The 22,004-nt window shown below is 51.4% G+C and overlaps 1 protein-coding gene across 6 annotated transcripts in view; it reads left to right on the forward strand.

Annotated features, from left to right (window-relative positions):
- PSD2 (pleckstrin and Sec7 domain containing 2) overlaps window positions 1-22,004 on the forward strand; it is a 119,191-nt gene that overhangs the window by 72,355 nt on the left and 24,832 nt on the right. For 4 of the 6 annotated variants that reach the window (XM_038530310.1, XM_038530307.1, XM_038530308.1 and 1 more), the window contains exons 2-6: window positions 11,117-11,532; window positions 12,975-13,064; window positions 14,635-15,096; window positions 15,500-15,694; window positions 19,169-19,249. In XM_038530310.1, coding sequence (XP_038386238.1) covers window positions 11,168-11,532; window positions 12,975-13,064; window positions 14,635-15,096; window positions 15,500-15,694; window positions 19,169-19,249 — 1,193 coding nt within the window. In that variant the 5' untranslated portion in view covers window positions 11,117-11,167. Of the gene's footprint in view, window positions 1-4,824; window positions 5,052-11,116; window positions 11,533-12,974; window positions 13,065-14,634; window positions 15,097-15,499; window positions 15,695-19,168; window positions 19,250-22,004 lie in introns of those variants that run through there. The other 2 variants (XM_038530305.1, XM_038530306.1) reach the window with 2 other exon arrangements.

A 22,004-nucleotide genomic window follows, 5' to 3' on the forward strand; every position in this document is an offset into this window, starting at 1 on the left:
TGGGTTCGCTCCCAGGTAAGTCCTCCCTGGGATCTGATCCTTTTTAGGTGGTGAGCCACCCCAGGGCTGTGCCTGCCTGACCCCGACTGACTCAAGCATCCAGCTGTGGCCTGTTGGAGAGCAGGACTGCTTCCCTCCTTCCCCGGGCAAGCAGGGCCTTGAGCTCCCCTCTTTGGAGTGTCTCCCTCAACTCTTCTCCCCACTAACTTTTTGTCTTGTCACACCTGGCAGTACAATGAACACCACCTATATACCACAATGAACACCCACCTATATACCCTTCACCCAGAGACCTAGATTTGCCAATTATTGACATTTTACCCACATTTGTTTTGGTCTCTCTGAACCTTTTGAAAATAGTTGCAGACATTATGACACTTATCTCTGAATAATTCAGCATGAATTTTCTGAGACGAGGACATTTTTCTACATAATGACTATATATTGTCATACTCAAGAAGTTTAACAATGACAGTTTAACCTAGTATGTAATCAATATTCAAATTTCTCTAGGTGTATCAGTGATATCCCTTATAGCTGTTTTAAAAACAAGTTTTGATCAAGGATCACACATCACATTTAGTTATGTCTCCTTAGTCTCCTTTAATCTGGAACAGTTGCCCTGCTTTTTTTTTTTTTTTTTAATCTTTCATAACATTGTCAATTTTAAAGAGCCTTGGTCAGTCTTCCTGTAGAATGTCCTGCGTTTCGAATTTGTTTTGTTGCTTGCTCATGAGTAGACCCACCTTAAACATTTTTTGGCCTGGAATATCCTGTAGCTAATGTTTGCCTCCTTCTCAGTGTTTCTTATTAGGAGGCAGATGTCCTCAGCTTGTCCTATAGTAGGTAGTCAGCCAAGTTAGGTCATGTGGCTAAGGAATCCCTTTGTTTCACCCCCTTCCTTTCTCTTTCCACTTCTAGAGTTTCATCTACATGGCCCAGGTCAGCAAAACTGACTGAACTCGTACCTGAGACCACACACTGGAGAAGGGTGATTCAGCAGACATTGATGAGGCCTTCAAGGAACTCCCAACCTCAGGGGTGGTGTAGGGAGAGGCACACCTGGGGTTAGAAAGTAGTAAGCATAGAGGGGATGGAGGGAGGCAAGATGGGAAGAAAGGGGGCAGGGCCCAGACTATGGGCTGATGAACTGGCCCCTTTTCCAAAGATACTAGGAGCCACCAAGGATCTTGGAGGTGAGAGTAATGGGACAGGTGTGTGTGTTGGAAATGGTGTGCTGTGGAGGATGGATGGAGGGCCAGTGTGGTGGACAAGGATTGGTCAGCTGCCATGATGTGACACAATACAAGAGGCCAGGCACTGGATTTGGGGCTGCTACATATGGCATGCAGAGGGAATGAAGGCACAGTGGAGATGGAGTCAGTGGTGTGGTGGCCCTGCTGGCACCAGGATGTGGTAGGTGGCAGGTGGAGAGGAGGATAAAGATGGAAGAGGCAGAATGGATAGGCACTGGTGTCCAACTAGAGGTGGGGAGATATCTTGCAATGGCCTGGGAAGGGTGATGGAGAATGCAGTTTTGAGTGTGTGAGATCCATGTTACTTTCCAGGTTAGAGGAACAGTGTGCAGGAAGCTCGTTTCTCAGGTGTTAGTGGCCACCTGTGGCCATCCTCTCAGAAGTTCACTTTGGGATGAGGGCAGAGGGAAGGCCACTCGTGACTTAAAGCAGGGAACAGGTGGTGAACTTTCAGGCACTAGCAGGGCAAGGGAGTGTGAGCATGGGCTGGGGACCACTATAAAACCCAGGATAGGGGCAGCCCAGGTGGCTCAGTGGTTTAGCGCCGCCTTCAGCCCAGGGCCTGATTCTGGAGACCCTGGATCAAGTCCCACATCGGGCTCCCTGCATGGAGCCTGCTTCTCCCTCTGCCTGTGCCTCTGCCTCTCTCTCTCTCTCTCTCTCTCTCTCTCTGTGTCTCTCATGAATAAATAAATAAAATCTTAAAAAAAAATCACTATAAAAAAAAAAACAGGATAATCCTTCCTTTGCAGACACCCAACTCCCTTTCCTCATTTGCTTCTTCATACTTGCTTGGGGAAACCTGACCCTGGTTAGATACAATACCTAGCCCACACATCTGTACCTGTGCAGCTGAATGGGGCTAAGCAAAACCACCACCCTGATTGGTCTCACTTGAACTTCAAAACTGTGAACTTCATGTGGGTCCTTAGTACTCTCCTGCATCCCCACCATGGGTCCTGAGTCCCATCTCTTTTTCCCCTACTGGCTAGTTCACACTTTGTCTTCTACCCTTGTTCCTTGCCCCTCTTTCCCACTGCGTCTCAGCTGATAATACTGCTTGCTACTTTTTTGAGAAAATAGAAGCAGTCAGGACTTTTCTCAGATTCCCAGTGTTACATTCACCCATCTACCAGCACCTGCGGCTCTGCCTCTCTCCTGTTGCTGGGGGTGAAGTGTTCCTGTTCCTGGTTAAGTCTACCCCTCTACTTGTGCACTAGATCCTGTCCCTTTAGGTCTGCTTGAAGCTGTTGCTCTAGCTAGTTCCCTCCTGCTTTATAAGTTCCTCTTGTACTTAGATTGTTCCACCAGCAGATACTTGCTATTGCTTCTGTCTTACAAGATGGCTCTCCTATGTTCTCCATCTAGCTACCACTGAGTCTCTGCTCTGCTTCATAGCAAAACTCCCCAGAAGGGTTGTCTGGACTCATCTCCTGGTCCTCTTCTACCCCTCTCTCTTGACTGCACTCCAGCTGGGCTTTCACCCCCTTCCACCAACAGCTCTTCTCAAGGTCCCCACTGGCCTCCATGCTACTACACTCAGGGGCCAAGTCTCAGTCCTCATCTGAAGCACCTGACACCTTCATTTTCTCCCAATTTTTGAAATACTCTCTTTGCAGGACATCTTCTGTTTTCCTCTGGCCTTGTGGTTGATCCTACTCAGTGTTCTTCTGCCCCCATCCACATCCTGTCTCCATCTCTGAACATTGGTCCCAGGACTCGGCCCTTGTACAGCTGGCCCTCCTCAACTGCGTTCACTACTGTGCCCATCTTGTCCAGTCCTCTGGCTTAAGTACACCTACTTATATGCTGTCAGTTTCCACATTTATACCCCCAATTTTGAACTCTGTCCTGAGCTTCAGTATCTTTTTTTTTTTTTTTTTAGAGATTTTTATTTATTTATTTATTCATTCGAGACACAGAGAGGGAGAGAGAGAGGCAGAGGGAGAAGCAGGCTCCATGCAGGAGCCCAATGTGGGACTCGATCCTGGGTCTCCAGGATCAGGCCCTGGGCTGAAGGCAGTGCTAAACCGCTGAGCCACCCTGGCTGCCCTTCAATAGCTTTTTTATAGCATCTCAACTGTCATGCCTTACTAGACACTTCAAACTCAACTTTTCCAAAGCTGAGCTCCCGATCTTCCTCCCCAGACCTGGTCCACCTGGTTTTTCCCATCTCAGGAATGCCAGCTCCATCCTTCCAGGTGCTCAGGGCCCAAATGCTGTTGTCATTCCTGACTCCTCTCTTTCTCTCCTACCCTGCATACTGTGCATCAAGGGATGAGGCTTTTACCAGGCACCAGATCTTCTGTCAGTGGGCTATGGCTGATTAGGAGGGACTCCCTCAAAGATGGGGACAGGGTAGCAATAGGGGGATGGCTCACTATAGCCTATCTCACACATGCTGGCTTTGTCCAGCCTCAAGGAGACCACAACCCTTTGCTGAAGTCCTAAAGCAGAGACAAGAGTGAGCAGGGGGAGAGGGGAGTAAGGGGATGAGGGAGTACCCTGCAGAGGTGGGGTTAAGTAGAGCAATGGCATCAAGAGGTTGGAGAGGGGTTGGGGGAAAGGTCAGAGGGGAGGATGCAGAAAGGTAGAGGGGTTTTGGGGGTTCGGGGGCAGAGAAGGTGAAGATCTTGGGAGTAGGGGATAAGTAAAACTTAGGCAGAAGGGAGGATTAAATTTCTTGGTTTGTCTCTCTTGACTGTTGAGCCAGACTGGAGGGTAGCTCATGAGTCAAATGGGGCTCAAGAAGCAGAATGAGTCCCAGGTACCATATGAAGCTCCAGGAAGACAGAGAAATGGATGGTCACTTAACCAGAACAGCCTACTCCCTTGTGGTTCCAGATAGCTTCCCTGTAGGGAAGTCAGCTGGAGGTAGAGTCCCCAGCTATAAACATGATTTGGGATTTGACAGCAGACAGGAGTTTCAGCAGTGTTGAAAGCCCTCCAAACCAGCATGCCCATGTATGCAAATACTAAGCAAAGGAAGGTGCCAAGTGCTGGGGGGTAGGGAGAGAATCAAGTCAGAAGATGTCAAGGAATGACCTTTGCAGAATTGGGCCCAGGGGCCCTGAAAGTCCCAGCAGGCTGAAGAGTACATGCAGAGAAGATGCAAATATGCACCCAGCCCTGGGGACCTCTGTCTCCTCAACCGTGAGAAAGAGAAGGCCTTCCAGATGCCTATGACCCAAGGCAAAGCTTGGTTCCCCAAGGGCCAAACTGAGCATAAGAAAGCGGCGTGATGCTGGGCTCCATACTAGCCTCTGGTTTGGTACCACCTGAAGGGCTTGGGCCTTCAGGAACTTTTGAAGGGAAGCCCAGGGCCCTGGCCCTTGTCCTGTAACTAGTGTTTCTCTTCTCCCTTGAGATGGAAACTAGGAGGGAGACTGACCTGCGGTGGGAGTGGGAGTGTTGGTGGGGTCAGGACTGTTAGGGTCCCCATCTGCCTCAGGAAAGGGTAGGGCACTCTCTCTGGCCCACCTTCTGGGCCCCAAGGGTGCCTTTCTCCTTCTTCTATCCTCAGGCTGGGCCCCTGAAGCCCTTGCCTCAGAAGCCACTTGACAGCCTGCCATGGACAAATGTCTGCAGGGCCCACTGAATGTCCTGTGCTTCTCTCCTGTGCATTCCATCCCCAGTGTGGCAGCCAGCCCTTCCCCCTGCAGGCCTGAGAAGGGTTCTGGGAAGCAAGAGCTGCTGCCCTTCCCTGAGCACTGTGCCCAGCTCTGGGCTGAGCACTGCATCCACACCACTTCCTTCAATCCAACTTTAGGCAACTTTCTTGAGGTGACACAACTGGTGAGTAGCAGAGCTGGGATATGAAGGCAAGCCTCTCTGACTGTACAGTTAGGACCCTGACTCACTGTCCTGGACTCCAGTTTGAGGCACTGGTTGCTGTATGAGGTGCTCCAAGTTGGGAAGACCAAGTGGGTTTGGTGGGATTAGGGTCACCTTGGGGAATGGAGGCAGGGAAGTTCCCAAGGCTCCTGGGTAGACAACCCCTTCATATTCTCCCAGTTACACCCTTTGCCCTGAGTAGTTGGGGACATTGAAGAGGCAGACACGCACCCCGACTGGTCTAAGCCTAGAGACAGTGCTTAGAGCTCTGACCTCGAGGCTCCTTGGCTGGCATAGACTTTGGGGGAGCATGGAGAGCATGGGGGGCCGGGGTCCCACCGAGGGGTCTGCCTGTGAACTTCCTGCTGTCCTTGATGTCAGTGGTCTGGCACTTTCCTGGAGTGTCCTGGAACCTAACCTGGGCCCTGCGAATGGTGTGGGGTATACCTGGCCCAAGTCTATTCTGAGCACTCACTACATGCCAGCTCTTTTCACTGATCATCTTATTTAACTATTTGTGTATGTGTATGTGTGTGTCATAATCCCAGCCCATGTGCTAAGGAAGTCTGCATAGTAGGAATTTGGGGAAGGGCAGTGGGATTGACAAGGGTGTCCAGAATGGGCTCCCAAGGGGCAGGGAATAGCTCTGACCATGAAAGGCTTCCAGCATTTTCTTTGTCTTGCAAGAAGCCCTTATGGAACTCTCTGCGAGTGTCCAGTGTCAGACATGGGAGGTCTTTTGAAGACTGTCCCATTTGTGGAGTTCATGCCCAAGGCATATGGATGGGCTTTAGGGGTCCCTGAGCCTATCAAAAATACTCAAAATGTTGTGCACATATGTGAGAGTCTGGGTGGGATCCGCAGCGCCATCAAAGGCCCAAAGTCTAAGACTTGGAAATAGTTAGAAATCTCGAACATATATGATATGGGGAAATGAGGCCAGAGAGGGGCTTCATTTGTCCAAACTCTGCTAGCACATTGGAAGCTAAACCCAAGTCTCAGATTTGCCTCTATAATGACACCCAGAATGATTTTTCTCTGATCCCACTGCCCCCCCCTTGGACATCCCACAGGCTCTTAGATTTTGCCTGTCCTGGGTAGTACCCAGCACCATCTCAGCTCTGCATCCTGTGTCCCCATTTCCACCACGTGGACCTGTATTCCCCCATCTCCTCCCAAACCCACCTGGCCATCTGATGCTACCGGGTGTGGCTGTGGTGACTGGGGGTGCCTATCTTCCCCAGTGGAGCACTGAGTTGTCCCTTTCTTGCTCCTGGCTTCTTCTGAAGCAGAATGATTTTAATCCCAGCGCCTCACTGATGTCGGGCTATCTGGCCTGAACCTTGCCCCTTGGCCTGTAGGCTCCTCATCTCTACTCCATCACCTAGGGGTCTGCCTCATGAGTGGCTGCCCAGCTCCCTTTGTGTGTGTGTGTGCATGTGCATGCATGCATGTTGTATGTGCCCAGAAATGCCTGCACCATATACTTGCTCACAGACATGCACACAGGCATCAGTACCCATGCCCTCTCCCCTCTAATAGAGCATATCGGGTCCTGGAACCCTCCTTGCTGGGCCCCCTTCTCCAGACCTTTCCTTGGGCTTCCCACAGTCCCTGGCTTGGATCTCTGCATGGAAGTCACCATACAAGGTACTTCTATGACAATCCAATGTCGTTCCAAGCAGAATCTCAGCCTTGCCACTTTCCAGCCTTGCAACCCTAAGCATCTTCCTCAATCTTGCTTGGCTCCTGCCTACAACAGTGATGATGATAATAATCCCCAGGTTATTCATCAAATATTTAAAACAGTGCCCACTGTTTGCCAGGCTTGGTGTTGGGCTCTGGGGGAGATGGTGAATGTGACCTAGCCCTCACCCTCCTGAACTGACATCCTACTGAGGGAGATGGGCAGGAAATAAGGAAGCAAATAGAAAAGGGAGTTTCAGTTCTGCTAAGTGATGCTTAGCAGGTCCGATGCTCGGTGGAGGAGTGTGAGAGTGCAGGGTGGTGAGAGAGGGCCTCTCTGAGGAGGCGGCATTGGAGTTGAGCCCTGACAGGAGAGGCAGTCATTTAGAGATCTAGGGAAAGAGCATTCTAGGCCAAGGGTACAGCTGGTGCAAAGGCCCTGAGGTGGGAATGAGCTCAGGGAGCAGAAAGAAGGCCATTGTGGCTGATGGGGTGGGGGATGGGGAGAGGGCAGTGAACCAGCTTAGACAAGGCCTTTTTAGGCCATGCTAAGGAGAATGAATTATCATCGAAGGGCAGTGGGACCTATTGGACAGTTATGAGTGAGAGAAAGTTAATGTGATTTGTGTGTTCCCAGTTCATACTAGCTGCCATGGGGAGAGTGAGGAGGGGGACAAAGTTGTCTTGAAAGAGCTGACACCCGGAAAGTGACTAGTTTGGCATTTAGCCCTAGCCCTGCCAGTTTTCCATTCATCATCACGGGTGTACCTTAGTTGGAGCTGAAAAAGATGTCACTGAGCCCAAGGTCCTCTCAAGGGCAATGGGTAGCAGGAGCCCCTGCATGGGGCAGGGCCTGGCTTATGCTGAGAGAGAATGCAGGGGATCTAACCAGTGCCAGCCTGTCATTTGTAGGCTTCTTAGGATCAGTGCCCTGTGGCCCAGCTGTACTTCCTCTCTTGCTCTTGCCCCAAGGCTGGAGGGGGCTGGGTCACTGTTTTGGGTAGAGTCTCCTGGTTGAAGATTTGAGCCCCTGATTTTATGGGAGGACCTGACAGAGGGCATGGGAAACTGGGGCCTCATTCTGTGCCTCCAGTCCATCCAGGTACAGAAGGAAGCTGTTCCTGAGTTCTAGAAGCCAGCTCCTCAACTGTGTGACCTTGGGCACAGCCTTTCCTGGTTCTGTACCTCAGTATCCCCATTTGTCAAATGTAGTGGTAGAAAGAGTAGACCTTAGGTGCCTTTTCCCTTGATCTCTACCAGTTTGTTCTTCCTTGGACTTCTGCTTTCTTTACATTCATGACCTCAAGTTCTCCTACCAACCCTGGAGAAGGAGAGCAGAGGTGATGCTCCCATTGTGCAGATGGGTTCATAAAGGCCAAAGACAGTGATACATCTCAGGGCCCATGATGGTTCAGAGTGGAATTTTAGGGTATTGTTTCATACCTCTGACCTGAAGCCCCCCTTTATGCATCTCTCTTTTGGGATCAGAAAGAGAGGGGGTGTCCTGGCTCAGCTATTACTGGGCTCATCTGGCCCTCAGCCCAGGCAAGGACTCTGGGCCCCCTGCCCAGAGTGGAGCTCAATGCTGCCCCTTGTCTGCCCACCCCCAGAAACTGAGGACACTACCCAGTGCCCGGTGTTGGCAGAACCTCTATTCCATTCTCAGCTGCAGGACGACAAGGCAGGGCAGGTAAGGCTGGAGCCAGCCCGAGGCAGCTGCTGGAAGTTGAGGGATGAGGTCGGGGCCTCCCAAGATGTCCTTGATTTGTTCATAACCTTGGTTTGGGGTTGGTGTAGAATGAGCATATGGGGAAACCGCTTATGCTTTCATTATTTTAAAAAAAATTTTATTTATTCATGATAGACAGAGAGAGAGAGAGAGAGAGGGGCAGAGACACAGGCAGAGGGAGAAGCAGGCTCCATGCTGGGAGCTCGACGTGGGACTCGATCCTGGGACTCCAGGACGGCGCCCTGGGCCAAAGGCAGGCGCCAAACCACTGAGCCACCCAGGGACCCCCCCCGCTTATGCTTTCAAATCTCAGGCTTCACTGTAACCTCAGACGGAGCCCTGACCAAAGGGGGAGGCACTCCGTCCTGCCAGGCTTGGCTTCCATGTGTGGGTGTGGGAGCTTGAGGCACCCTGGTGGAGTTGGGTTGGAGTCCTGTGCCCCAGATCCAATGGGCATCCAGTTCCCTGGACTAGAAATCAGGTCAGAGGACTAGAACTCAGGCAGCAAGCCAAAAATCCCCATCCCTCCTCTTTCCTTTAGAAACGCTCCTCCCCACCCCCAAGAAGTCTCAATTGAGGAGATGACCTCCTGTTCTTCCCCCTCTGAGTCCATAACCGGAGGGAACAGATTGAAATAGCAACTGCAGCAGCAGGGATTTAGGGCAGACCAGAAAGAAACCCTCACATAGTGCTGAGCCCCTTGGGGTCCCCGGTGTCCTAGGATCCAGGCCCAGATATTCTCTCACTGGTTCTTTACATTTTTTTTTAATCTGTAGAAGTTTTTTGTTGTCATTGTTTTCTTGTGTTTTGTTTTTGTTTGTTGTTTTTTAAGTAAAATCTTATACTCGTGCAGTCTTCAAAACCCTAGGATTAATGCTCAGGGTGGGTGGACTGAGGCCCCAGATCCCTGTCTATCCTGCCCTCTTTTCTCCATATGTGAAAACTGAGGTTTAAATGAATCTTAAGTGGTCCAGTGTTAGCAGATCTCCCCTCAAGGGCCTGGAAGTCCCCAGAGGGTAGACTGACCTTCCTATCCAGGCTCATTTCTCTAAATGGGAAGTTCCTCTTGGAGTCTAACTCATTGTTTCCCAAACATTTAAAAAGAATAACAGATTACTATATCTGATCCCTGTAGACTCTGGTTTAGGAGCTTTGGGGGAAGGCCTCATAATCTATTTTATCAAGTCCCTCAGGTAACACTTAAGACCAAGCAAGAATAGGTAGGATGGGTCTCACTTAAATTCTTATTGCTGTGCTTGCAACTTGTTCTGCTGCAGCCCAGAAGGCTGACCAGTTCCTCTCCTCCAGACTCTCCTGAACCCTCCAGACCCTTTCTTCAGAAGAGCCTGGGGGATTTAGGGGAAGCTGAGACCCAAAAAAGGAAGGAAGGAAGTTGTTTGGAGGGGCTGGTCTGTATCCTTGGTCACAAAAGTCATGGGTGAGGTGGAGTGATGCAGAAATATCCTACACTGGGTGGGGCCAGGGACAGAGAGAAAGAGAGAAGGTTGGGGGGAGCCAGAATGCAGCCCATTGCACCTGTCCTCTCATTTGGGATTAGATCAGGCAGGAAGCCTCTCAGAAATGTGGGCTGGTTTTGATCAGTTTTAAAAGGGGGCAGGGGTGGAGATGGCAGGTAAAATGGATCTCCTCATTTTAAGAGGAGGTAAAGACCCAAAGCAGTGCAGAAGGGAGTGGGGGTAGTCTGGCAGGGGAGGCAAGGAGGCCCAACCTGGACCCACATGGGGTCACACAGTGAGTTGGGCAGAACAGGGCCCAGTTCCTCTTCCGGTGCTCTCCCCAGAATGCTTCATGACATCCCTCCTCAAGGCTGGGCAAGCTCCGGGGGCACCCTTAAGGGGGAGAACCCCAGGCTCCCTCCTCTGTTCTTGCCAAGCCAGGACTTTGGGTGCCTGGCAGCTAAGGCAGGCTGACTCTAGGTGATGGTCCAGGGTGGTACCTCACCCACCTAGCACCCTGGACAGCGCCTCACTCTGGGCCTGGGGATGGCGGCCCGGGGGCCGCAGGTTGGTTTCTCTGGGCTGGAGTCTGGTTTTGATGAGGCTGCACTTCATTGGCTTCCTTGCCTCCTCTCTTAAATCTCCCTTTAAAGGCATCCCCCACTCATTTCCCTCCATTTACCCACAGATTCATTCTTGTCTGGCTCCTGGAGTCAGGATGAGAACATGGAAAGAGACAAGGGGACTGGCTGCTGTCAGCCTGAAGTTTTGTCTACCTCATACACCAGCAGGAAAGGGACAGGGTTTGGAGAGGTCCTAGACCCTTCCCTAGTTCCTCCTAACCTGGATTTTTATCACAAGGTTTTGGTGGATTCTTGAAGGCACAGCAGAGACACCTAAGGGGTAACAGGAAGGCAGGACTGGGGCACACAAGTGTGACTGCAGGTCAGGGGAGAAGTGAGTGGGGCTGGCCTGAGCAGGGCCACTGCCTGAGGATGCCACAGCCTGAACCCATATTCCAGCTAGGAGGTCCTGAGAAGATTATCTCCGCCATCCTCCTGTCCCCAGGCAGGCTGCCTGGTACTGGTGCTGCTGGGCTTTCCACCCCTCAGCACCTGCCCTACTCACCTCTTCATCTCTTCATTTGCCTTCAGGTCGTGGGGAGTCCTAGGAACATTCAACACAGGGAGGAAGCAGTGGCTGCCATGGAAGAGGATAAGCTTCCATCTGGGGAAGGTGGTACTGCCTGGGACCCCAGCCTGGAGCCTGAGGAAGAACCTGGAGTCCAGAATGGAATGACACACAGTCAGGACCTGAACAGTAGCTATAACAGCCCAGGGCATGAGATGAGGGGCACTCTAGTGGACACTGAGGAGTCCATGCAGGGCCCAGACATGGCCCTTCGTGGCCTCAGCCTTGGCCTTTCCTTCACCAATGGCCCAGTCCTGGGGCCAGACTCAAATACTCTAGAAGATTCTGCAGAGTCCAGGGCCTGGAGGGTTGGTGGGCTGGCAGAGGGGGACAATGCTCCCAGGAATTTCTGTCTGGACACTGAGGATCCTCAGCTGGGGTAAGTGGGTGTCTTGGGTTAGGGGCTCACTACATTTGGCTGCTCCAATGCCATGTGGCCTGGGTCTAGCCAGGTAGCCTCTTTGGTTCTTGTTTTTCTCCTCCTGAGAATTTCATGTCCCTGTTTTGCCCAGCTTCTGGGTGTTTTAGAAGGATAGAGCCATTAGAATTCAAAGGCTAGTGGGACTGTTGTGCCCCCACACCCCCCCCCAAAGCTCCCTAAACCATCATGGGCTGTTTCCGTGTGTGGTTGGAGGGCCAAATACCCTCCATCCCAGATTGGGCAGTAGAGTTCCAAAATGCTTTGATGTGGAAGGTCATCTGGCCCATCTCTCTGTTTCAATGGAGATGAAGATCTTCCAGTTCAGTAACTGACCTCAGAAGAGTAGGCTTTGTGAATTAATCCCTGCAAGCTACCCCTCACTTGAGTGCCCTCTGGAGGTCTTACCAGGAATCTCACTTCAGTCCTATTTACTGGAGTTACAGGGCCATTTCTATGAACCTCAGCAGGAGGGAGAGAGACCTGATGTTTTGGAGGTACTAGTTGGATAAGGTGGGGACAGATGGGACAGGGGAATGTCTAAAAGACCTCAGGGTGGACTGAGAAAAGAAAGTATATAAAAGTTCTAGTGTGTACAGTGGCAAGCCCTGGCCAGGACAAGCAAGTGTGCATAGGTGGCATGCATGGTTGGGGGTGGGGTGGGGAGGTGGGCAGAAATCTAAGTGGCATGCATACGTATGTCTGGCCTGTGAATTGTTTTGGTATAGGAATGTGTGAACATGTTGATGTGCATGGGTCTGTGTGGTTGTGTGTGTGTGTGGGAGGGGTGGTGTGTGCCTGGCTTGTGCATTCATGGGTACACACTTGGGTCTGCATGTCTAGGGCTGAGTGTGGCTAGCTCTGTGGCTAGGAATGTGAGTATGTGAGGTCCGGTGCCTGTGTGTACCACGTATCCCATGGCCATGAGTGTTCCATCCAGACAGGTCCTAGGGCAGCCACTGGGCTGGCAGTGGGGTGCAGACAAAGGTCTGGGGCTTCTTGGAGCATACTGTTTGTGTTTAGGTGGCATGTTTATTTGGGATGGCTGAAGGGGCAGATGGAAGTTTGGAGATTGGGCTAATGGTCTTCAAGCCCCTCTCAGAACCACCTCTCAGGTCTGCTCAGGTGCATGACAGGGTGGGAGATAATGGGGGGGGGGGATGAGATGAAAGCTCCCCAAGGGCAGAGATCAGTATTATTCAGGTGTCTCTGAGACCTAGCACAGGCCTCACAGAGGTCCCTTTGCTGGGCAGATTTCGGCATCTGCTCTGGTAACTTGAACAATGACCCTTCTCTTCCCTGCCTTCTTCCTGGAGGTCAGAGGTAGCTCTACCCCAGCACACTGCCAGGCTTCCTGCCACTTAGATTCCTGCCTCCCCCCCCATTTCCACTTCCTTCTCCAGCAAGAGAAGGCCTACTGAGGCTGTGGTCTCAGCTCCTGCTGGAACTGGGCAGAAGGCAGCTGGCTGTGACTCCAGCTTTATCTCTCTCAGGTCAGTATGCTTCTCCAGGGAACACACTAGGACCACATCTTAGACTGAGGTCCAAGGAGGTGTTTGCGGGGAGGGGGTACTTCACAGTCCTCCAAACACACCTCTCTCTCTCCTGGGCCATGGGGGTTAAGGAGAAGCAGGGGGTCTCTGATCCTCAGTGGGAGAGTGGGGTGCACATCTTTGTAAATGGTGGACCTTGATTTATCCAAAATGAGCCAGAGTGGGTGGGCTGAGGCTCACCCTGCTTCTTTCTTTGTGTCTCTTCCTCTCACTGTCTCTGTCTCTCTCTCTCTCTGTCTCTCTTCCTTTCTGTTTCTTTTTCTCATCTATTTCTTGTCTTATTTTTCTTCCCCTCCCTCCCTTTCTTCTTGTCTCTCTTTTGCCCCATCTCTCTTGGTCTTGCTCTGTTTCAGTGTGTCCTCCTCCTTACCTGTCTTCTCTGCTTCCTGTCCATCTCCTCAGTGCATAAGAAGCCTCCCGGGCTGCCTCGGTTTATCTCTGTGTGATGCTTTATTCTAGGTACTATGGATATATCCGTGAACAGAATACATAAAAATTCCTACTCTCATGGAGCTTATGGTCTAGAGGGGAGATAGATAATAAATCATAAAAGTGATAATTATGTAGTATGTGGGAAGGAGGGTAAGTGCTTTGGAAAAAATGAAGTAGGAAAAAGGGCTGAGGTGTTTGGAGGCTGGTCCCAGTTATAAATAGGGTGTTCTGGGCAGACCTCAGGAAGAAAGGGATGAGGAAAGAGAGCTTCAGCTTGGGGGAAGAGCACTGTGGCACAGGAACTGCCAGCTCAAAGGCCTCTTGCAGGAACAGGACAGGGCCTTGCTGTGGTCTTGGCAGTGTGGTACGCCAGGGGGCTGACAGACATCTGTGTGTTCGCCTCATGCACCATTCGGCACAGTTTACTAAACACTGTGTGCTGGGTGTTCCCTGGCCTTGATGGGGGTGGGGGGTGGGACTGGGGAACAGATGGCAAACCAGGGGACACACAGTATGATACACTGATGGGGGCTGGGAGGAAGTGAGGAGATAACCTGAGGATGGAGAACAATGAGGGGGCTAGCAAGGTAGCTGATGTGCCCTTGTCTTCCTCATGTTCCCTGATAAGGTGATGTGAAGGCCAGGCCTGAGAGCCGTGGTGTGGTTGGCCAAGCTGAGAGCCTCTCAGGCTGTGGGGATGGCAAAATTTTGACTCAGCATTACTGTGGTTGTGATGCGGGGATATCTACATGGCTCTGGGAAGCCTGGAGGCAGTGGCCCCTGGGCCACAGTGGAGGAAGACGCCTCCCATTCATTCACTTAGACGAATGCTGCCTACTATGGGCCAAGTATAGGGTGGGCACTGGGTAGGACCACACCTGTCTTTGTCATTGCTGTACCCTAGTACCCAGCCCAGCACCTGCTACCTAGTGCTCAGTAAGTATTAGCTGAAAGAATAGACAGGACACAATCCATGCCTGCTCCTGCCCCTATGGAGCTCCCAGATGGGATTGGTGCAGTCCTACCACCGTAAAGGGGTCCCCATGGCAGGATAGTGACTGGTCCTTGCATTCCACAGGCTGGGTGGCCCCGGAGAGCCAGATGTGCGGGATGGCTTCAGTGCCACGTTTGAGAAGATTGTGGAGTCGGAGCTGCTGAGGGGCACCCAGTATAGCAGCCTTGACTCCCTGGACGTGCTGAGCCTCACGGATGAGAGTGACAGCTGCGTCAGCTTCGAGGCCCCCCTGACACCTCTCATCCAGCAGCGGGCCCGCGATAGCCCTGAGCCAGGGGCTGGCTTGGGCACTGGGGAAATGGGGCCTGAGGGGGACATGGGAGCAGCTGGTGGTGATGGGGAGCTGGGCAGCCCCCTACGGCGCTCCATCTCCAGTAGCCGATCAGAGAATGTTCTGAGCCGCCTGTCTCTCACAGCCGTGCCCAATGGCTTCCATGAAGATGGACCCCAGGGTCCAGGTGGGGACGAGGAGGAGGAGGAGGAGGAGGAGGAGGAGGACACAGACAAGTTGCTGAACTCAGCCAGGTGAGCAGAGCCTAGGCTGGGAACCAGGAGAACCATTGAGCAGATGGGGAAACAGACCCAGAGGAGACAAAGCAGGTTAGGGTAACCCAGTGCCCAAAGTGAACAAGCCCTCTGCAAGGTCATTGTGTCCTGCCTCTGCACCCAGATTTCCCACCCTGGTCCTGAGGTTCCATTCTGCTCTTCCAGCCCTTTCCAACCCTAGTGGGGCCAGGGAGCTGTGCTGTGTGGATTGTGTAGCTTCTAGTGATCTCATTTAGGGGCTCCTCTAAAAGTCTGACTTGGTGCAATGGAGCTTCTTCCCCTACTCTGGCCCCTGGGTAGGTTTTCAGAGGCCTGGGGAGACCTCCCACTTTCCCTCCTGGGCCTCTGACCCCTTCTCTCCACCCCTACCTTCCTTATGCAGTGACCCCAGCCTAAAGGATGGCTTTTCAGACTCGGACTCAGAACTTAGCAGCTCGGAGGGTCTGGAGCCTGGCAGCACAGACCCGCTGGCCAATGGGTGCCAGGGGGTCAGTGAAGCTGCTCGCCGGCTGGCCCGTCGCCTCTACCACCTTGAGGGCTTTCAGCGCTGTGACGTCGCCCGGCAGCTAGGCAAGAAGTGAGTTGTCTTATGTACCCCTCACCCCAGGCAAACCCAGTGTCTTCCTCAGCCTGAGGGAAGGTGTAGGTGACTACTGTCAAGGGTGCCTGGTGCTTGGGGTGGGGGGTGCCAGTAGTTCCCAAGAGCTCCTCCTCCTGCCACTGTCCTCATTCCTGGCCTTGCCCTACATCTGTTTCCTTTCTGGGCTGCCTGGGCGAAGGCCCATACTCTCAGGGAGGGGAGCTGGTGGCTGGATGATCCCTTGGGGCTGGGGAGTACAATGTGGCTTGTTGTTATGGGACCGTGATGATGGCAGTGAGGACAGAGCAGTGGGGCAGGGAAAGGAGAGGAGACCCTGGGCCTGGACTGGTACTGCCTGGGAACCGGGCACTGGGAAGGGGTTCCTGGCCCTTATTAAGCCCCACTCTCAGTCTGTTGGGACTGGCTAAGAGCGCTGAAGCCACCAAAGCAACCCTGGCCTTGGGACTAGGGAATGGGAACTAGCCAGATGGGAGTCCTGGGTGGATGGAGGGGGCAGGCGGGGACTCTCAGACTGGGGGAATCAGCTGGCACACCCTGAGCATTTTTTAAAAGATTTTATTTATTTATTTGAGAGAGAGAAGAAGGGCAGGGGCAGAGGAAGGAGAAGCAGGCTTCCTGGTGAGCAGGCTCCATCCATAACCTGAGCAGAAGGCAGATGCTTAACTACCTGAGCTTCCCAGGCACTCCCACCGGGAGCCTTTCTGATTGTCAGCATGGCCACCTGCCTTAGCCCTTCCTCCAGAGGGCCTCCCATACCCATGCTTAGGCTCTGAGAAGGGGAGGCAGTCATAGATCTGGAGGCAAAGGGGCCATCCAGACCCTCGGCTCCAGGTTGGAGCTGACTGAGAAGCTGAGGCCAGCTCCACTTGGGGATCCTTCCCTAGTTTCTCTCCCTCCTTCCTTCTCTACCCTTCTCAGCCTCCACCTTGCTGAGGCCAGCCTCCCGGCCCCAGTGCAGATGTCACATCTTGACTGGGAAGCCTGACCTTTCCCACTGGGGTGCGCCCCCCACCCCCAACCTAACGATGTTCTCCGGGTGCCCAGGTTAGGGTGCATCTGCACCCTCCCAGCCTTCCTCCTTCTCTGCAAGAGTGTCTGCAAGCACTTCACTGCACTTAAGTCTCTCCCATATGCAAACAGAAATTCTTCGTCAGCTGCACTTCTTCCCCCAGCCTCTTGGCAGCCAGAATTCTCATGTTTTCTGCCTTGGGTGGCCTTCGTCCAGTCCCCCTCTCCATATTCTCTTCAGCCGCCTGGGGCAAGCTTCTCCCCTATCCTCTGCCTTCTGAATCTGGTGCCTGCCACCAGACCTCAACTTACCTGTCTTCAACATTGTAGACATACCCTACTCCTCTCTTTTCCCTTAATTAAAAATCTTATTATGCAAATTTCAACCATACACAAAACCAGAGAAAATAATATATTAAACCTCCATGTACCCATTACTTAGCTCCAAAGTTAACAACATCCACTACCCCCCCCATTTTGCTGGAATATTTTAAGGCATATTTTAGGCATTCTATCATTTGATCCATAAATACTTTAGTATGTGTCTCTAACTGATAAGGATTTTTATTTTTTTTATTTTTTCAAATATTTTATTTATTAGAGAGAGAGAGTGCACAAGCAGGGGGAGTAGCAGACAGAGGGAGAAGGAGAAGCAGGCTTCCTCCTGAGCAGGGAGCCTGATACAGCCGATCCCAGGATCCTGAGATCATTACTTGAGCCAAAGTCAGATGCTTAACTGACTTGAGTCACCCAGGTGCCCCTGATAAGGATTTTTAAATATAATCATAATTCCATTATAATTTTTTAAGCAGAACTAGCCCAAATTCCATAGAATCTCTAACATTTAGTCTTTTAAAAACATTTTTATTTATTTATTTATTCATGAGAAACACACAGAGAGCGAGAGCGAGAGAGAGAGAGAGAGAGAGAGAGAGGCAGAGACACAGGCAGAGGGAGAAGCAGGATCCACGCGGGGAGCCCGACATGGGACTCGATCCCCGGTCTCCAGGATCACGCCCTGGGCTGAAGGCAGCACCAAACCACTAAGCCCCTGGGGCTGCCCTAACATTTAGTCTTAAGTTTAATTTTCTGTCTCAAATGCTTCTTCATACCAAGATGTATACAAGGCCTATGCTTTACATTTGGCCAATATGTCTCTTGAGTCTCTCTTTTTTTTTTTGTAAGTCTCTTAATTAATAGTCTTCCAGACTGCTTCCTTTTTCTTAAGGCCATATATCTGTTGAAGAAACAGAGCTGATTGTCAGGAAGAATTTTCCACGATTTGGATTTGGTGTCCCCATGGAGTTATGTCACCCTTACCCTATTTCTCCAGGCCCATGTCTCCTGTCAATGGGAGGGAGAGCTTGGGGCTTGGGTCAGTTCAGGGGGAAATTTCTCTTTTCGAACAAGAATTCATAACTCTCATCTTGAATCACTCTGTCTTGGCCTCTGGGACACTGTACCCCCCCCCCAGCTCTTTCTGGCTGCTGTTTCTTAGACTCCTTCAGTGGCTCCTTCTCTTTCCTCAGTTTGCTTCTGCCTTTAAGAGAGGCTTCCTCTGGGACTCCTGGGTGGCTCAGTGGTTGAGCATCTGCCTTCGGCTCAGGGCATGATCCTGGTCTAGGGGTGGAGTCCTGCATCAGGCTCCCTGTGCGGAGCCTGCTTCTTTCTCTGTCTATGTCTCTGCCTCTCTCCCTGTATCTCTCATGAATAAATAAAATCTTTTAAAAAATGGGGGGGGGGGCTTCCTCTGATCTCTGTCCTGGGTCTGCACCCTCCTCTTGCTTAGACTCCTCCCCTTCCTCCAAGTCATTAGCCAACTGATGTCTCTCCCGTGGGTACATGCAGCACCACCTGATGTCTGGCTCTGACACCTCCTCCCAGGCCCATCTCCTGTGTCACGTGCTGCACCATTCCATCAGCTGTGGATTCTGTCTCCGAAATCTCTCTCCTTTCCAAACTCTCCATCTCCTGGGACAGCTGCTGCAGCCCCCAGGGGCCTCCCCTCAGCAGGTGGTGTTCTGACGGGCTCACTCAACTTCACACCCTTCCTGAGCACTACTGATCCTTCCCCCTTGGCCCTCAGGACTTGCTCCCTACCTCATCTCTTGCTCTGGCCACATGGCTCTGCTGATAGCTGCTTGGACATGTTGTACAGTTTCCTCTACGGGGGACACTGCATCATCTCTCCACCTACTCCCATCACCTCACTGGCCCTTACTTTCCTCTAGGTGTTCACAGAGATGTCATTTCCTTTAGGAAGACTTCCTGATCCTCCAACCCAAGGATGAACTGTCAGAGCCCAATTGACCAACACAGGGAGGCAGCTTAAGGGCCGGGCAGGTTGGGTGGGTAGGTCAGAGTGCCCCAGGGTCACTGCCTATGTGCCTCCTGTTGCTTGCTGTGCCTGCTTCTGATGGACACCTCCTGCTCTCCTGACAGCAATGAGTTCAGCAGGCTGGTGGCCGGGGAGTATCTCAGCTTCTTCGACTTCTCAGGCCTGACTCTGGACCGAGCGCTCAGGTCAGTGGGGCTGGGATGGGGCGGTGTCCACAGGTGGTACGGGCCACACATCTGGATTCTCAGGACAGCTCTGTCATAAGCTTGCTGTGCAACCTTGGGCAAGTCTCTTAACACTCCCTGGGAAGGCTATGGAGAAGGGCATGAGCACAGCAGTGGTCCAGCAACTCAGTGAGTGCCGGCCATGTGGTGGGCTGAGGATATGAAAGTGGGAACGTGGTCTTGAAGTTTTGGGAGGGGAAGAGCAAGGGCTGGTTTGTATTGAGCACTGCCTGTTTGCTAGAGGCAATAGGTTTTTACACACCCTGCCAGACTTCATCCTAACCATACCCCTGTAGGGTAGGTGTCAGCATTGCTGCTCACAGATAAGGAACCAGCTATTGGGTAAAGTGATTGATTTCCTGCAGTCACTGAGGGAGGAGATGGCTAAACTGGGATTTGATCTCAGGTCCTTGTGGTGTTTGGAAGCAGACAGTAGTCTTCAAGAGGGTCAGGTACAGGCCCCAGGGAGTGGAGGGTGTAGAATGGAGTGCAGCTTGGTGTCTAGCAGCCCTTGGAGGCAGGGCCCACAGCAGGCTGCAGCCCTGGGGGTGTGGAGGTACAGCAATCTCTGAGCTAAGTAGGGGGTGGTCCCCAAATGATAGATCTCATTGTGTCCCACTTCTCTTACACTTTAAAAATATGTATTTCCATTCTTTCTTCTTTACTTCACTTGGGATATTTTCTCTTGACCAGCTTTTAGTTCACTTACTTTGTTTTCTGTGTCTAATATGCTGTCAAATCCACTTATTGAGTTTTTACTGTTTATTATTACATTTTTCCATTCTAGAATTTTCATTTTGTTAAATTAAAAAAAAAAAACAAAAAAATGATTCTAATTCTCTGGAGGAGTTCCTCATCTTTTCACTTGTTTGCTCCACCTTTCCCCTCTCTTTGTGAACATATTAATCCTAGTTATTTCAAAGTCCTTATTTCCAACTTGGTTATCCCAATGTCTGGATCATTGAATCATCTGTATCTGTTTCTCTTGTCTCTTGTTCTTCTTTTGGTTTTCCATCATATATCTTGTCCTGTCTCTCTGCATGCTTACCAATTTTTTTTTATTGGATGCTGTGCATTTTGTATAGAATTAGAGAGGTTCTAGATTATTATATATTCCTCCAGCGAGCGTTTACCTTGTCCTTTGCTAGGCAGTTAGAAGAGGGCAGGGGGTGCACTCCTAATCTGACCACAGTTGAGCTGAGGAAAGGCTGCACCAAAGTTTGGTAAACTCCTGGGATCCCTCATCACAGGGTGGAGGCCTGCACAGTTTTCTGCTAGAAGCCTAGTGTGTTCACTGGGGCTTCTCCCTTTGGTGGGTCCTGAATCCTGATTGCATTTCCTCAATCTGGCAAGAGTGTCAATAAAACAAAACACAACAACCCCAGTCCCTCTACTTCTCAGAGGCTTTTTACTTAGCTTCTTTACGTCCTGCCCTTCACATCTTCAGAATTTGGCCAATGTCTCAAAGGGAAAACTGGGTGTATAGCCATAGCTCCCCAGGTCTCTAGGTCTGTGTCTTCAGCTCTGTGAAGCCACCAAGTGTTCTGCCTCTTGCCTTTCCCCCAAATTAGCAGTGCCCTCAAGGAAAAAGCAACTGTAGATGAACCCCTCACCTCAGCTCTCTCCTCTCAACAATTCTGGCCCTGTGGTCTTTGTGGCATCAGGGGCTTACTGAAAGCTTCAGAGAACTGTATTCTGTCGGGCTTATCTCAGAGTCTCAGGGTAAATGTTGGTCTGCTGCAAGATGCTCTATCCTGAGCTGGGTCTGAAGTTTGCATTGGGATGAGGATGGGTTGGAGATGTTCGGTGAGTCAGGTCATGATCAGAGGCCTGGATATGACGCTGGAGACTTGTTTGCCATCCTAGTAGATAGGCTCAACTGTACAGGCACTGGGGAGCCACAGAAGGTGCTAGATATAAAGCAGTAGTTTGAGGGGTAGTGCTAATGGCCTTTGATCTGGAGATGTGCAGGCTTCTGAAGAGGGTTTGGTGAGAGAGGACAGCCCTGAGGTGGGCAGTGAGGCTAGAGGCAAAATTGATGTGAGGGGTCATCCAGAGGATTAGGTAGAGGGATTGGTGGTACCAAAGTGCAGGGTAGAGGGTAGGTGGTGGTGAGGCTGATTCTGGGGGCCGCTGAGAGTTTGGTGGTGGGTGTGTTGGATTGGGGATTGGTGAGGACCCCTGGGGAAAGGGGTGTTTGGAATGGGAAATGGGAGCTGGGATGGATGGCTTGTAGGTAGGACAGGTCAAGGCTGGGATGCGGGATGGATTTTTGTTTGTTTGTTTATTTATTTGGGGGATGGATTTTTAAAAGTCCTCATGGAGTGTGGTTAGAGAAGGGAGGTGCAGAGCTGGGTGCCAGATTGGAGGAAGAGAACAGGAAACAGGAGAGACCAGGGCAGGGAAAGGGGGAACTTAGATGGCAGATGGTGTGTTTTTGGGTGGCAGTTGACTATCTAGGATTGATGAGCAGTTGACTGTCTAGGATTGATGAAGAGCGTGGTCTTTAGTTTTGGATGCCTTGGGAGGCCTCAGAAGGGAAGAGCTGGCCGAGAGGGGTTCACAGGTCCCAGAGTGCCTTAGGAGCAGCATGAGAACATAAAGTGGGCTTTCCAGAAACCAAATGAACCATAGCAAAATTAGGAATGAACTAGTCTCATGTACCTTGGACAGATAGATACTTAAATTTGCTCAGTTTGTAGGTTTTCTTCCCAAG

Source organism: Canis lupus, chromosome 2 (assembly GCF_011100685.1).
Source record: "Canis lupus familiaris isolate Mischka breed German Shepherd chromosome 2, alternate assembly UU_Cfam_GSD_1.0, whole genome shotgun sequence".
Classification (NCBI taxonomy): domain Eukaryota; kingdom Metazoa; phylum Chordata; class Mammalia; order Carnivora; family Canidae; genus Canis; species Canis lupus.